At 38.9% G+C, this 17,393-nt stretch overlaps 1 protein-coding gene across 5 annotated transcripts; it reads right to left on the reverse strand.

The window, feature by feature from the left end:
* Positions 1 to 1,410: 1,410 nt before the first annotated feature.
* Positions 1,411 to 8,899, reverse strand: LOC145421016 (uncharacterized). Of its 5 annotated transcripts, XM_080290726.1 has the most exons (4): positions 4,697 to 8,899; positions 3,048 to 3,164; positions 2,828 to 2,931; positions 1,411 to 2,723 (listed from the first exon to the last, which is right to left on the reverse strand). In XM_080290726.1, the coding sequence occupies exons 1-2, from the start codon at positions 8,885 to 8,887 to the stop codon at positions 3,159 to 3,161; spliced, it is 4,197 nt and encodes a 1,398-aa protein (XP_080146852.1). In that variant the 5' UTR covers positions 8,888 to 8,899; the 3' UTR covers positions 1,411 to 2,723; positions 2,828 to 2,931; positions 3,048 to 3,158. The 5 variants fall into 5 exon arrangements, with proteins under 5 accessions (XP_080146852.1, XP_080146853.1, XP_080146851.1 ...); XM_080290727.1 differs by having other exon boundaries at positions 1,411 to 3,164; positions 4,697 to 4,777; positions 5,100 to 8,899; XM_080290725.1 differs by having other exon boundaries at positions 1,411 to 2,931.
* Positions 8,900 to 17,393: the final 8,494 nt, after the last annotated feature.

Consider the following 17,393-nt stretch of genomic DNA (forward strand, 5'->3'; position numbering starts at 1 on the left):
ACAGCAGCAGTTGAAAGAGAAGTGTTTAAGATGAATCTTGGTACAGTGGCAGGCAGAGCTCGTTAAGCAGGCAGGTGTGAGCCTGGTTGCTATAGTGACCGCACCCAATGGCTCCATACACACGTACACAGACATGCGCCTCACTTTTGCTGCTTAAAATGAACAGAAAAGTCAGGCCGAAACAAATCGCTCCCAAATGAAAAGTAAAAGTCGTATTGACAAAATTCTTTCACCGTGAGCGACAGCAATGTCTAGTCTACCTAATTCTCAGTTTTCATGCCTGTGGAGCTTATTATATGGACGTGGTGACAGTGTAAAGACACCATGCTCTTCTGATTTTCAAACGAACCTTCTGAGCCATTTTAACATTAGAGTCTATGGAAGAGTTGGAGGGAGGAGGCTGTGCATTGGTGACATTTATGAAAGAACCATAACACCTAGGACAATAGTAAACACATTGGATGAAAGAGGACAGCGATGGCTACGTTTTGAGGGTAAAATCATACCTGTAGAGCAAACGCTGCGGACACAGCAGCAGTTTTAAAAAAGATTTTAAGATTAATTTTTTTGCTCCTCTCACTCTAGCAGTTGAGCTGCCTCACTCTAGCCCCAACATTCCGTCCCATACACACCCATTATAAACTCTGAAACGGGTGAAAAAACATCATGAAACTTAAACTGGAACTGAAGAAAAAGTATAATAGATATTGAAAAGATAAATACAAGTTGAATAGTTGAATGTCTTGTCTTCGTTTTAAAGTTTGAATGGTGGCTCTATGTCAACGTATGTGGAAGTAGTAAGAGTTTAAAAATGAGTAAGTTGAATGAGAATTTGAAGGGTCTCCCCATTGAAATACATGGGAAATTTTTGTTGAATAAAGTTGAATAAAATTAAAAATATAAATGTTAAAAATGAGAAAAATAGAAGCAGTCATGTCCAAAATAATAGGAATCTAACGATGTTTGAATGGTTTTTCTAAGTTGAACGGTTTTGAAGGAGTAGGCTTTCAAAAAACGTACGGAATAAGAAAATATAATAATAAAGATTAGAAGAACAATACTGTGAATGCTTTTCAAGCATTCACACTAACTAGAAAGTGCATTTTCTGAAGAAACTGCAGTGTGAATGCTTGAATCTGAATGTATGCACTGAAATGAATTAATTGCTGAATGTTAAGTTAAAAATCTGAATGAGCTGGAAAATACAGAATTTTTAACCTGAAAATAAAAGTGCAGAACTTTTGAAAGCTGATGTTCACACAGAAGAAGTTGGAAAAAGCTAAGCATGTTTAAAATGTAAATAATAAAAAGATGAGTAATGACAAAAGAAAATTTAGAGTCAGAAAACCTCTGAATGAATATTAAAAGTTCATATTCTTCTAATTGAAATGAACTTAAAAGATGAACAAACATTCTGCAGAAAATACAAACTTTAATATACAGCATGATGTTTTTCAGACATATACACATGTGTATATCATGTTTAATAGTATTACATACATCAATTTGTTTTGTATGTCATAGAAAATAACATAAAAATCTTAAGTCATATTTTACAGCTTCTTTCTGAAAAGGACTGGTAGAATAAAGAAAAATAACTAAATTAAATAACTAAATAAAAAATAATGAGCAACATATGAAATACATGAAAATTCAACTTTTAAAACCACAATCCTGAACCTTTAAATTGTGTTGGTTTCTTAGAACATGGCTGAACAGCTGTTTCTATCGGTCTACTTAATCTTCTGATCTGTCTACACATCTTTTTATTACTCATTCTTTTTTATGTTTTAATGTAAACAGAGTCCACACAGTGGTAAAAGAGAACTGTATAGAGATTTGTGAGTAAACTCAAATGAAAGCCTAAGGTGGTGACACAGTTTAACACATGCAAATAATCAAATAAACACATTAGTCCTTTTTGTGAACATGGATAAATAAGTATCAATACAGCATTGTTCAGCCATGCCACTAAATGCTTTTTTTACACAGTGTTTTAACCTGGGCTCAGACACAAAGTCCCAAATTTAGTTAGTCCCTGACTTTGAGTTGTGGTTATGACTAATTATTATACACAAGGCTTTATCTATCTAAACTCTAAGGACACAAATATGAAAAAACCTATACTTACCAGCTGATACTCCACACTACACACTAGGTGTGCCATGTGACCTGAAACTTTGGTACAAAATCATCATAATCATTCTGTTAACACTGTTTTTTAACACTGTTTGTGTTGCTGTTCAGCAGTTTAAAATGTTTTAGATTGGATTACATGGAATGAATTTGAATTTTCTTGGGGGTTTTTGTATGTGTTTCGTTCTCAGCAGATTTTTTCTTCCATACTGTTGAATTCCAGTTACCACATTTCTGGTCATATGACATCCCAAGTGCCCACTTAAAAAAATCCCCACAGTTAATTCAACATTAAAACAAAATAAAAAAAAATGTTAAATAAATAAAGGTTTGCTCTGTGATGAAATATTAAATAAGCATACATTGTACAGAGCACTAACAATGAAAACAATCCTTTAGCCTGTTGATCAGAGAGAGGCAGTCATTGTATCCATTTAAAACCTGTAATCACAGAGCACAATGTTTCTGTGAAACTATGAAGTCCCATATGATCCTCATCACGTCCAGTGACTTCAGAGTGGATCCTCCCTGTCATCCGGCCAGTGTTTGATGTGTGGCAAGCAGCACAGAAGCAGGATAGCTGAGGACTTTAAAAGAAGAGCAGAAAACGGGAACATATGTAGTTGTAAATGTAAATATCAGTGATACTTGTCTTGTCAAAGGGAATAAAATAATGAAAATGTTAACTTACACACTCATTTAGAGAGGATCTTGACACTGCACAGAGGAGGCACAGTCAGTCTGACAATGATGGTGATCTCCAGGGATGTTTTCCTGCAGCAACATTCCTGCCAACTGGCCGTATGATCCAGAGTAGTTGGTTTGTAATAAACAGAAAGGTGTATATGTTAGGTAGTGTGCACTCAGAGCTGGTCCTAAGAAACAAACACATCCTGTAATAAACTGAATACCTGTAGTAGTGCTGCTGCAAATATGAAGCCCTTCTATCATGAGTGGTTTCAAAGAAGGTGTTTTGGAGGCTCGGTCACAGAAACTGTGCAGTCTGTTCAGTCCTGAGTGTCTCAGCTCTGATGGGGATGGATCACAGAGGGAAACACCTGAGTACAGACATTACAATACACTCTAACACTCCTAAGGTCAAGTGAAAACACAATTTAAACACTTTACAAAGAATGAATACATGTTTTCATGGAAATTATGTCATTAACCCTTTTTGTTGTGAGTAAATCTCACCGACTGCTTGTGGGACAAGCTAGAAGGAGGACTTATCACAGAATGTCTCCTGTGCTCCAGATGTGAAGTCTCACGCTCTGATCGTACGGCGATGAAGATGGTGATGATGAAGCCTCTCTGATCTGTGGCATTACAGTTTCTAGCTGCTATGTGCTTCACACTGTTGGATCTTACATGTGAAGCTTGGAGAAGACACAGGAGGACTGTGTCTCTCTTAAAAAAGAAAAAGAAAAAAGGAAACCTAACACCCCCCCCCTCAGCTCCCACCGTAACCCCCCCCCACTCAACTCCCCAACCTCACACCATCCAATGTCTATACAAATGTAGGGTATCAGCTGGTAACAGAAAGCAAGTGTTACATATGTACTACTTATGTAACACTGCGGAAACATTTCTGGCCAGAAATGTGCAGTTATCAACCCAGACCCACCCTGATGATTGCACTGGCCGAAACATGATAAAAGCTCATAAAAATGTATGTTTCATCGAAAGATTTGTCCAAAAATATAATCGTATACTTTTGAAAAAGTTTAAAGTTTATAACAAACCAAAATAATAACATTTTTGTAAATAGTATTTCAAAATAGAGGCACACATAAAGTGGCTTAACTGTCATTATTGCTGTAATTAGGTTTGTTTGCTTGTTTGTTTGTTTGTTTTTTTAAAAAGCAACCTTTAGTCATTATTGTTCTCTCAGAAACAATGAAGAAGCTGTTGAACATTTATGTGTTGTGTAGGCAATCCTCTGGTCCACCCTCCCTCCCTCCCAGCCACAGTGAGACTGGGGCAGCCTGGCAGGGTGTTGAAGCCTGGCTGCAGAGAGGATATGCCTACACTATTCATTTTAAACTGCTATATTTGATTTTTCTGACATTTATAGGTTACTGTTAGTGAATTTTAGATTTTCTGTGATAAATAAAATTGTCATCTTTTACTGATATCATTACTTAATTCATGTAATTGTATTTTATGTAAACAATTCAAACATTATACTGCAATGCAGAGCGTCAACTTTTAAATATCGCTCTACTTTCTTAAGTCATTCAAAAATATAGATATTACTTACTGTATTCAAAGATCTAGATCATGAATCATCACAGGACAATACACAGTATACTGGGTCATGGTAACTATGGTAGGTCTTCATGACTCCAGAACGGAGACATCGATCTGACTGAGAAATGAAAATTAGGTCAAGCAGTGTGTTCTTCTCTGTGGTAGGGGCAGTGATGACCTGTGCGTATCCCCTAGACTCAAACAGCTCCAGGATTGGTTTGTTTGCACTGGATAAAACATTCTCATTAAAATCACCACAAACTATGATGGGATGACAGTCCATGATCTCCAATGAGTCTAATAGGCTTACCAGGTTTTTCAGGAATGGCCTCAGAGTGTAGTCTGGAGGTCTGTATACAACTGCAATCAGAGCACTGACTGGTGCTTCAACCTTTAAAGCCAGAAATTCAAGGTCAGTTACATTATGGATGTACTGTTTTTCATGCACTTGAATGTCACTTTTCACATAAACAGCAACTCCACCACCACTTCTGTTTGCCATCTGGGGAAAGTTTGTGTAGGACAGGTGTCTGTTGCGTTTGAACAAATTGTAATTTTCCAAGTGGAGACTCTCTGCGACAAAAGAGCCCCGCAGGTGTGTTTCTGTTAGGCACAAAACATCTGCTAGACACAATTCATGGTGACTTTTGATGTCATTAATGTGAGCTGGCAGTCCCTCTGTATTATGATGAACAATGGTGAAAACCTCTGACCTGCTCAGTGTTTGCCTCACGTGTAGAAGAGGCATCATGTCATCAAGGTTGGCTTGTCTCATGTTCTCAAGCGCTGCAGTGATTTCTGGGTTGGTGAATATTTTTTTCTCCTCCATATCAAGAAGATACAGTCCACTGAGAGACGTCACTCTACTGACAGCTACGTAGGCCATGCCGGGCTCAAAAATGCTCTTAAGAGAGACAACAGCTGATGTAGTTGTCATACCCTGTACCTTATGTATTGTACATGCAAAGGCCAGCTTCACTGGGAACTGTCTTCGTACCACTCCTTTCTGCTTCAGATTCTCCTCTGCTCTCTCAATGTACACCATGTCGTCTGCTGGTGTGCGGTTATTCTTTCCAGATGTCTCATTATCCATTTTAAGTCCAAGCTTGATGATGTGTTGGTCGTTTTCAGAGTGAACTACTCTAAGTAGTATTCCAAAAGCTCCATTAACCAAACCATTTTGTATGTCAATGTTTCTGGTGAGCATGACACGAGCTCCTTCTGCAACTTTCAGTGTGTCTGGTAACTCGTTTTTACCTCCTTTCAACGGTCTGTCTTGAAGTGCCATTCTGCCAGTTCTAGGATCTTTTCTATAATCATCTGCATGGATGTCAATGATATGAGTGTGGAGCAGAGCCAGTGTTGCAGAGTTGTGTGCATCCACTTCTTTATTAGTTGCAAAAATGTGCAACGCATCAGTTGGACAAAGGGCTGGTTCAGTTATGGCCTGTGACAACAAATTTCTATCTGCTTCGCAAAGCTCATCCAACTTTCCTTTCACACGAATTCTGTTCAGCATCTCTGCAAAGACAACATCATCTTTCTGACGCATAATCTCAGTCAGAGTGATCATCTGAAAATGCTCCCGCCACAGGTCGATCTCGGACGGGTCGTGCACACAGAGAGGTTTAGACTGTCGCACTGGGGGTAGCTGATAGAAGTCTCCGACAGCAATGACTGACATGCCTCCAAAGGGTCTCCGAGTCCCTTTGATCTGTTTGAGTCTTGCATCTACATATGCAAACAGATGTCTTGACACCATAGACACTTCGTCAATGACGATTATTTCAGCATTCAAAAGTTCTGATCTGACTTCATCCAGCTGATTGCCAAGTCCCTGAATGGGAGGTTTTAAGCTTCTAGGCAGCTTGAGAAGAGAATGCAGTGTTGTTCCAGAAATGTTAAAAGCTGCAGTCCCAGTGAAAGCAGTTAACAGGACAGTGGGTTTTGATATGTCAACGTCGTCTGCATATCTGGGCACTTTGCTCAGTATCTTAGATGCTTCTGAGTAGATGCATTTGATAAGATGTGATTTTCCTGTTCCAGCACCACCATTAATATAAAAGAAAAACTGCTCTGGATTTAGAGCACAGACTCTTTTAATGCACCAGTCTCTAACTGCATAAAATATGCAGGCTTGCTTCTTGTTCAGATTCTGAAACATCTGACGTAACAATGTGGGATCAATAGCAGGGGGTTCCCTGATGGCTCTGACTTCTGTTGAAGCATCAGCCTGACGGCTGTAGTCGGGCACATCTTCCTGTTCATTTTCATTGTCTCGCTCTCTTTCTTGTTCGACAAGTGGCAACCTTACGAGATCTGATTCAGGTGCCAGATTACACCATTCGTCAGTCACACCTCTGTTCTGCTCATATTCCTCAACAGCGCTCTCGATCTCCTCACTGTTTTTCTCATATTTTTCTCTGTTTCTTTTGACAATGTGTTGCACGTACTCAAGATGGTCAGTACCTGGTAGCTGTACACAGCCAGCACCATAGAAAGCCTGATAGGTTGGCAACGATGGTGTTTTCAGTTCGTGGTCTGAACGATGAGGAAGGTACAGTTTAAGCAGTCTTCCGTAATATTGCTCTGGATGTTTTTCTTGTGAGCAGCGGTGAAATCTGATGATAGCAGGCTTATTGTTTTTGCGCCTTTGCACAAACCCCATCTCATTGAGAAGGGGCAAAACATCTTTACCTTTTTTCTGTTGGCCATAGACAATCCTGCAAGTAGCAGCAAAGTCTGCCATGCACATCTCCTCATACTCTGGTGTTTCAGGTCTGGCTTTGTATTTGTCATTCAAAGATGTCATCCAAACATTGGAAGACTCAGGTGTTGTGTTGTCCAGAACTGACAGGGGACGACTCATTTTCACAGGATTATCATCAGTTGGAATGAATATTACAGCACGTGAGCATTGCTTCATGTGAAGACCACATGCACGAGCAACACACTCCTGTGCACTGATCTCTCGCTTCTTTGAATATGCCTGCATGACGGCTCTCATTTCATCGCACTCATTTACACTGTCCTTATGGGAGTTCTCAATGACAGTTTTCAGGTACTCAGATAGCCCGCCCTCTTTTTTTGATATATATTTCATTAAATAATTTGCAGCACCAAAAGCATCTAAAACAAAGCTTATGTCGATATTACTGTTCCAGGCTTCAAGCAGATGTGGATTATAGCCGTTTATCCAAGAGTCTTTTGGATCACGCTTTAGTATGATCGTACTCCTCATGTTCATTTTATTCAGGTATCTCTCATATTCTGCATGTGTCAACTTGCATCTTTCCAAGAGCTGCTCTAAACTCATGGAAGCAGTTTCAGGTTCATTTAGCAGCTGGTTCAGTGGTCTGAGCTTGTTCTTTGCCGTTTCTACTTCCAGTGCATCATCCTCACTGGGTCTTGTGATCATTGTCTCATTGCAGGGTGGTTTGGGAAAACCAAAACGGCACCCGGAGCTTAAACTCCTAAAGCACGTCTTTGTGTGGTTCTTACTGTGTTTTTGCACTTCTGTTACTTTTTTGTACAGTTCAGGTTGTTTATGTGGATCAGGCAGCTGAGCTGTGATGTATTTGTTTATAAAATCAAGAACAGTTTGCTCATCATCCTCCTCAAACACAGGAGCACCTTCTACCCACAGGAGGCAGTGTATGTGTGGGCTTCCTCTGTGCTGAAACTCAACTCTGTAAAAGTAGTCAATGACTTTGCCAAGTGGCTCTGCGGGAGATAAGAGTAAATCTCTGAATAATGCTTCAACTCTCTTGTCAAACATGCGCATTGTTGTGACAGGATTGCTTCTCAGGATGTCACACTTTGCTGACCAGTCGAGTCCTTCAAAATTCACTTGTTCACCTTGCTGCCTTGTTATTGCCTCGATCACTTCAGGCCAGCGCATTTCAGCAGCTGAAAATGTGCAAAAGAACGTGGGAGTTCCCAACTGTCTGATCATGGCAAAAAGATCTCTTGTTGTTTTCTCCCAATAGGCTGGGGTTCCTCTCAGAGGCTGCATGAATCTCACTGCATCTTTATTTCGCACCAGTTTCTCCACCTCATGTTTATCTTGTAACATGCCTGAGGTTATTTTTCTACCATCTCTGGTCAGAGGCTTTGCCTTCCTTAACTGTACTGTCATGCTGGATGTAGCCAAGTGTATTTCAGTCACAAACTGTGCAAAGAACAAATAGTTTGTGTCTTTGGCAAAACGATCATCAATGCAGAAAAGTCTTGATTTGAAATACCCACTGGGGGATACTTTGATCAGCCTTCTTTCATCAAGTGTGTTTTGGCCTGTAGGAAACTGCACAGGGAAGGCCATGGCCTCCAGTTTAGGTGTTTTGAAAAAACTTATTGGATTGTTTCTCTCTGCAGGAGCAACAGAGTAGATTCCTTCACTGAAACATAATATCTCCTCAGCCACATCAGGGGGCTGCAAACAGGACTCGAGTGCAAAACCACCATTAGTCAGTCCATCTGCTTGCTCTGAATCATCTCTCATCTGTTCATGCGATTGTTCACCATCGCAGGGTAACGTGTCAATGTCCTGTTCATTTTTATTTTGTGCTTCACTCAGTGCATTTTTCTCACAGCTGTCAATTTCCATTAAATCAGCCTCATCATAATCGTCCTCATTCATGTTTTCATCATCATCATCATCATCATCATCATCATCATCATCATCATCTTCATCAGGAAGTGTTGGATCACACAGCTCAGCATCATCTCTGATGCTCACATCCTTATACTGTGGGTGAATCTGCTTGAGTTTATGCAGTGCTTGCACAAGTTTAGACCAGCTTACAGTCTGAAACAGCTGATGACCTTTGTAAGACAAGCGTCTCTTCAGTTTTATTCTCATGACCTGAGAATTAATTCTCAATCGAGGCAATGCTTCAACAGTTTCCTGTACCTCGGATGGGACACAGACCACATTTCCTCTAATTGCTCTTTGTCTGCCTTTGGGAAGAGGAATGATCTTGGCAAATGGTATGCACTTGGCTATGAGATGTCTCTCCAGTATGTTGAGATCAGACAGTTCAGGTGGAGTATCAGCAAGATCCATTTTATTGGCAACAGCAAGTGCTGGCATGGATCCATTTTTAAGATGATCGTGGCAGGTGTGACAAATCCACTCTCTCTTTCTCTCATCGGGAACATTGCACTGCTCATTTCTGCAGTTTTCATCACAAACATGAACAAATCTTCCAGTCAAACATGTTGCAACCACATGTGGGTTTTTGACATACTTTGACCTTGTGCAGGGTCGCACTTGGTTTGGAAATGAAGCCTTGAAACAGACAGTACATGGGTATGATGGTCCAGCTTTGATTTGGGATTTGAACACAGATATGGCCTCGTTGATCACACTGTTGTCACTCTCTTGGGTTTGTCTGTTCACCCATCTGTATTTCCTTTTTATTTTCATGGCACATCTCATGTTGTGCATAATCCTGAATGCAAGATTACTTTGATACCTGTCTCGCATTAGTTGTTTCATTAGTTGTCTGTGTCTTACTCTGAATGCATTGTCATGTGCATAACGCTGAGTCACTCGAGATCTCTGTCTCTCTCTGAATTCAGGGTTTTCTTGATACCTTTTAGTGATATAGTTTTTTTGTTTTTGTCTAAATTCAGCATTGTCACAGTAGCGTCTTTTAATATATTGTTGTTGTTTCTTTCTAACTGTAGCATTCTCAGAAAAACGTTTTTTAACATATTGTTTTTGTTTCTTTCTGAATTCATCATTCTCACAGTAACGTCTTTTCATATACTGTTGTTGCTTCCGTTTAACTTCAGGGTTCTTTTTAAATGCCTCGCTTGTGCAAGACTTTTTCTTTTCTTTGTACTCTTTGTTTGAAGCATACTTTTGTCGTTCTTTCCTTTTTTGGTTTTCTTTTCTCTGATTTCTGGGTTTCTCTGATGCCATTAATCTTCTTCTCATTTTTTGCCTTTGTTGTTTATTAACTTTTTTCACTTTTTGTAAAACTATATCAGAAAGGTCACAGGCAGCAACATTTGTTATGGCAGCATTTGATTGACATGAAAAAGCATCACTTGATGGAAGGAAACTTAATTCACTGCATAGTTCTTTAGTTGGTATATTAGGAGGTTCATTCTGATCTTCATATGATGTGAACTGAGTCACGTGGACTTCTTTTTGTTTCACCGGTGGCGTACAAATGGACATTTGACAAAAGATGTTCTCAGTCAGATCAGTCGTTGTGTTTCTCCTTGGAGTAGAGGGGTTTGCTTCATCAACAGTTGTATCAGAGTGAGTAGATGCCACAGCAGTGGCAGCTGTTGGTCTGCAGACTGTGTCTGTGATAGTATCACTCAGGTTGACTGTGCTCATACTGTAGAACTGCACAGGCTTCAGTTCATAGTTACAAGAGGGTGATATCTCCATCATTTCATAAGAATCTTGGATCCTCTTAATCATGTCACTGAGGAGTGTGAATTTCAGCATCACTGCTGTACCACGATTACGTGACTGTAGTAGTAGAGGAAGACCACTGGGTGTTCTGGAGTGTGGATCAAAGAAACCATATTTGCCTGATGTGGATCTGAACACTGCGATACACAATCCACTCATAATCAATAAGGCATACTGCACATCTGACAACAGGCAGCTCAGTCCTGCTTCTAAGCTGAGAAAGGTATCTACTGCTTCCTCTGGAGGTTCTTCAAATGTCCCATACCGGGAAGGCTGTGTCATGTCGACATCATACATAGACCAGCGAGCATCAACTTTGTCTGGCAGCTCATCGGTTGCCAAATGAATATTTTTAGGAAATCTTTTCTTGGCCTCTTTGTACATCACATCACCTTTATCCAAGACCAGATTAAGGTCAGCTGTAGTCATGTTATCATTCTCATGAAGGAAAGCAAGAAATGTGAGTGAGTTACATGTGCACTGCTTGTTTCTGGAGTCTCCATATTTGGGATGAGCCTGGCTGTGAGATGCACAGATATGTGTAACAGAGGGCTGGTTTTCAAAGTTCACTCTTTCTGCATGAGATGGTCCTGCCACATCACTGTGACGGCCTCTTTTTACAATATCAGCATAACCCACCTGTGGGGCACTTGACACCTCAGGTTGGTCTCTATGGTTTACCTGATGATCATTAAATTCATGCTGCAATCCAATCTTTACAGCATCTGCATAGGATACCTGTTGTACATGTGCAGGAACATGTTGACCTGCCTGTTTGACACCATCAGCATTGGTCTTTGCAGACACAAAGTCTTCTGCAGAGCTCTGAGGAAAATCACACTCAGCTTGTTCACATGTTGGTACTTCATGAAACTCATGGAACTTCTTCCAGCGTTGTTTTGCAGCTTGTGACTTTTTCTGCTTCCTTGGCATTTTTACACAAGTGTTTCTCTTAGTCTTTAGAAAATATGTTTATAAAATAAGAGTGGCACAGAGCAGGAGATGTTTTCTTTGTCTTTATATTTCAGTTTTTATTTCTCAGAAACAGATGTCTTTGTTTGTTTGACAGTTTGTCAGTCGAGAGAATAATATGCACTCTCTTTATTGGCTTGGCACAACTTAGCAGCAAGCGCAAAGTGAAAAACAGCTAGAGAGAAAATTTAGAAGAGAGAACAGACAGAGCAGGAGAAACACGGCTGGGAAATCACAATCAAACCGTGAATTAGAGTTTTCTTTATTTGTTCAGTTTGTTCTCAGGTAGAGGCAATATGCACTCTTTATTGCTTTAATGGCTTGGCATTTTTCAGCAGCAAGCCAAGAGTGAAAAACAGGTAGAGAGAAAATTTAGCAGAGAGAACAGACAGAGCAGGAGAGACACGGCTTTAAATCAAACCGCAGAGTTTTCTTTGTTTGTTCAGTTTGTTCTCAGGTTGAGGCAAAATATGCACTCTTTATTGTTTTATTGGCTTGTGCATTTTTCAGCAGCAAGCCAAAGAGTGAAAAACAGGTAGAGAGAAAATTTAGCAGAGAGAACAGACAGAGCAGGAGAGACGCGGCTTTAAATCAAACCGCAATAAGATTCTTGGTTTGGCAAAATTTCTCACAAACCACAGGGTGAAATACAGATGGAAAGAAGGCAGAGACAACAGGTGGAGTAGGACAGAAGATAGAGGGGTTGGGGGGTTGGGATGTGAGATAGAAGACTGGAGATCTGGTCCTTGTTCTTCTTCTGCACACTGTGAACAAAAAACAAGAAAAAAAAATAATTTTAATAAAATTATATCACATGGTAATTGTATGAACTAATTGTGACTACTGAAAAAGGACAAAACAAATATTCAAGCTAAACTGTTGTCGGCTGCCATGTGCAAAAAGTTGCACAATTTGGCACTTTTTAAAAGAATAAATATTTAATTAAATTCAGCAATAATATTTTTAAATACAAATATGATTGAGTGAATTGTTAACTAATCACATGTAATGTGCAAAAATGTACGAAAAAAATATTTTAGCCCAATTGTTAAGCTGAACTTATGTGTATTTATTATAAAAATGTGTTTAAAAGGTCTAGCACAAAGTTTGAACCCATCACTTTAAAGCTTATATTAGTCAGACTCTTTTTTTAAAAAATTGGTGTACTTCTCTAACAGTATATGCACACCTACCAGGCAAAGCACAGATGTGAGTCAAGTTCCTGAAAGTGTAAGACAAGAAATAACATGTTAGTTGTCTGTACAGTGTTATCAGACTAACAAAAAAACAAAGCCCACACGACATGATACACTGAACTTATAGTCAGCAGGGTAATTATAGAGTAATATAGCACACCAGCTGATACAGCAGCCATTTTATAATTCAAACTAATTAACTGAAGTATTTATTTAAGTACTTATATAAGGCTACTGTTAGACTGTTACTAGCCTTAGCATCGCTGCTAACGCTAGCATTCCTGCTAGGGTTAGCACTTCAGTTAGTGTTAGCACTGCTGGTAGAACTAGCACTCTTACTGTTAAAACTGAGGCACAATGGCAATAATAAAGCTCATTTGTTACTTTTGTCTCACTGACCGCCAATAAATATCACAGGAATATCACAGGAATATTCTTTTTGTCAGTTAAAAACTGCTAAGGCTAGTGTTGGCACTATAGCTAGCGTTAGCATTGATGCTAGCATTAGCATCGAAGCTAGCATTAGCACTGCTACTAACAGCAAAAGTCATAAAGTACTCTTACTGTTAAAACTGAGGCACAATGGCAATAATAAATCTCATTTGTTACTTTTGTCTCACTGACCGCCAATAAATATCACAGGAATATCACAAGAATATTCTTTTTGTCAGTTAACAACTGCTAAGGCTAGTGTTAGCACTATAGCTAGCATTAGCATTGAAGCTAGCGTTAGCACTGCTGCTAACAGCAAAAGTCATAAACCTATATAAATGGTAGCAAAGGTTATTCTTTTTTTGCTTTCTTTATTCTTTGAACTCTGTTGAACTTTAAAAAGACTTGATATGTGAGTTTAAATGTCAAACATGTATTTTTACCATCATAAAATTAAAACCGTGCTGTACTGAGTGTATTGTACTTACCACAGCAGAGAGCAAAGCGGAATGACGGCAGTTGGTGCAGTGATTAGTTAAAGACTGATGAGGCGTTCAGGTGGTGCTTGGAAATTTGAGCATCAGTTTGAACATCAATAATGAGCATATATATTTCTCTGTCATAGAGAGACAGAGAAAAAAATACACAAGACTCACCAGCATACAAATTGGTACTTTTTCTCTTTATGTCACTCATTCGCTTATACTCAGGAAAGAGGGCAACTGGCATTAAATTAGCAAATAAAAAGTATGTCATCTTGAACTGTTTTATGGATTTTATTTTAAGACTACTTTGAGCGTATTCGTGGGGAGATAAACTATACAGACTAAAAACAGAGACATTAAATGAGATTCGATTATTTAAAATGTGGGAAAATACACTACAGACAGGTAGATGCTGTGAGCTTTAATTATCCAGTCAGAAAAGATTATTTTAAAGTCATCAACTGACTAAAACTGCTGAGGTATGAAAAACCTGTGTGGAGAAGACAAGTCCACCAATACACAATCAACTTGAATTTAACAGGGCAATAATTCAGGGCTCTATTCAGTTAGCCTATATTAACTACTGACATACTGTTAATCTGTGGCAAAAGCCTGTCAAACCTGTCTTATTGTACCTATTGAAAAAGTTAATCTTACTACAACTGCTTAGATGTAACACACATTTTTGATTTAATCTTGGCAGAGTGAGAGACAGAGCTCGTTAAGCAGGCAGGTGTGAGCCTGGTTGCTATAGTGACTGCACCCAAGGGCTCCATACACACGGACACAGACATGTGGACTGAAATGAATTAATTGCTGAATTTTGAGTTAAAAATTTTGAATGAGATAAAAAAACAAAAAAAACAACCTGAATTTAACCTGAAAACAACAGTGCTGAACTGCTAAAAGCTGAAGGTTACACAGAAGAAGAAGTTGGAAAAAAGCTGAAAATGTTTTAATTGTAAATTAGAAAAACCTAAGAAATGAGAAAAGAACATTTAGAGTCAGAAAACATCTGAAAGAATATTAAAAGGTCATATTCTTTGAATCACTGAATGACTCAAATGTGATCCCTCCACTTGGATCCACACAGTTTAAAAAGTTGACATCTCTGAGCTTTGAAAGACAAGATGTTGGAAAGAGAACAACGATGGCGACGTTTTGAGGGTAAAATGATGGCTTTAACACTGTGGACACAGCAGCAGTTGAAAGAGAAGTGTTTAAGATGAATCTTGGCAGAGTGGCAGAGAGAGCTCGTTAAGCAGGCAGGTGTGAGCCTGGTTGCTATAGTGACTGCACCCAATGGCTCCATACACACGACACAGACATGCACCTCACTTTTGCTGCTTAAAATGAACAGAAAAGTCAGGCCGAAACAAATCGTTCCCAAATGAAAAGTACATGTCGTACTGACAAAATTCTTTCACCGTGAGCGACAGCCATGTCTAGTCTACCAAATTCTCAGTTTTCATGCCTGTGGAGTTTATTATATGGACGTGGTGACAGTGTAAAGACACCATGCTCTTCTGATTTTCAAACGAACCTTCTGAGCCATTTTAACATTAGAGTCTATGGAAGAGTTGGAGGGAGGAGGCTGTGCATTGGTGACATTTATGAAAGAACCATAACACCTAGTACAATAGTAAACACATTGGATTAAAGAGGACAGCCATGGCTACGTTTTGAGGGTAAAATCATACCTGTAGAGCAAACGCTGCGGACACAGCAGCAGTTTTAAAAAAGATTTTAAGATAAATTTTTTTGCTCCTCTCACTCTAGCAGTTGAGCTGCCTCACTCTAGCCCCAACATTCCGTCCCATACACACCCATTATAAACTCTGAAACGGGTGAAAAAACATCATGAAACTTAAACTGGAACTGAAGAAAAAGTATAATAGATATTGAAAAGATAAATACAAGTTGAATAGTTGAATGTCTTGTCTTCGTTTTAAAGTTTGAATGGTGGCTCTATGTCAATGTATGTGGAAGTAGTAAGAGTTTAAAAATGAATAAGTTGAATGAGGATTTGAAGGGTCTCCCCATTGAAATACATTATAAATTTTTGTTGAATAAAGTTGAATAAAATTAAAAATATAAATGTTAAAAATGAGAAAAATAGAAGCAATGTTGTCCAAAAGAATAGGAATCTAACGATGTTTGAATGGTTTTTCTAAGTTGAACGGTTTTGAAGGAGTAGGCTTTCAAAAAACGTACGGAATAGATAAAATATAATAACTAGAAAGTGCATTTTCTGAAGAAACTGCAGTGTGAATGCTTGAATCTGAATGTATGCACTGAAATGAATTAATTGCTGAATTTTGAGTTAAAAATATTGAATGAAATTTAAAAAAAAAACAAAAAAAAACAACCAAATTTAACCTGAAAACAAAGGTGCTGAACTGCTAAAAGCTGAAGGTTACACAGAAGCAGAAGTTGGAAAAAAGCTGAAAATGTTTTAAATGTAAATTAGAAAACCCTAAGAAATGAGAAAAGAACATTTAGAGTCAGAAAACATCTGAATGAATATTAAAAGGTCATATTCTTTGAATCACTGAATGACTCAAATGTGATCCCTCCACTTTGATCCACACAGTTTAAAAAGTTTAAATGTCTGAGCTTTGAAAGACAAGATGTTGGAAAGAGAACAACGATGGCGACGTTTTGAGGGTAAAATGATGGCTTTAACACTGTGGACACAGCAGCAGTTGAAAGAGAAGTGCTTAAGATGAATCTTGGTACAGTGGCAGGCAGAGCTCGTTAAGCAGGCAGGTGTGAGCCTGGTTGCTATAGTGACCGCACCCAATGGCTCCATACACACGACACAGACATGCACCTCACTTTTGCTGCTTAAAATGAACAGAAAAGTCAGGCCGAAACAAATCGTTCCCAAATGAAAAGTACATGTCGTATTGACAAAATTCTTTCACCGTGAGCGACAGCCATGTCTAGTCTACCTAATTCTCAGTTTTCATGCCTGTGGAGCTTATTATATGGACGTGGTGACAGTGTAAAGACACCATGCTCTTCTGATTTTCAAACGAACCTTCTGAGCCATTTTAACATTAGAGTCTATGGAAGAGTTGGAGGGAGGAGGCTGTGCATTGGTGACATTTATGAAAGAACCATAACACCTAGGACAATAGTAAACACATTGGATGAAAGAGGACAGCCATGGCTACGTTTTGAGGGTAAAATCATACCTGTAGAGCAAACGCTGCGGACACAGCAGCAGTTTTAAAAAAGATTTTAAGATTAATTTTTTTGCTCCTCTCACTCTAGCAGTTGAGCTGCCTCACTCTAGCCCCAACATTCCGTCCCATACACACCCATTATAAACTCTGAAACGGGTGAAAAAACATCATGAAACTTAAACTGGAACTGAAGAAAAAGTATAATAGATATTGAAAAGATAAATACAAGTTGAATAGTTGAATGTCTTGTCTTCGTTTTAAAGTTTGAATGGTGGCTCTATGTCAATGTATGTGG

Source organism: Astatotilapia calliptera, chromosome 16, assembly GCF_964374335.1.
Source record: "Astatotilapia calliptera chromosome 16, fAstCal68.1, whole genome shotgun sequence".
In the NCBI taxonomy this organism is placed as follows: domain Eukaryota; kingdom Metazoa; phylum Chordata; class Actinopteri; order Cichliformes; family Cichlidae; genus Astatotilapia; species Astatotilapia calliptera.

What these genes read in the sequence shown, in the direction of transcription:
- LOC145421016 (XM_080290726.1), bottom strand. Translation starts at nt 8,887, where the DNA reads ATGAGAGATGATTCAGAGCAAGCAGATGGACTGACTAATGGTGGTTTT.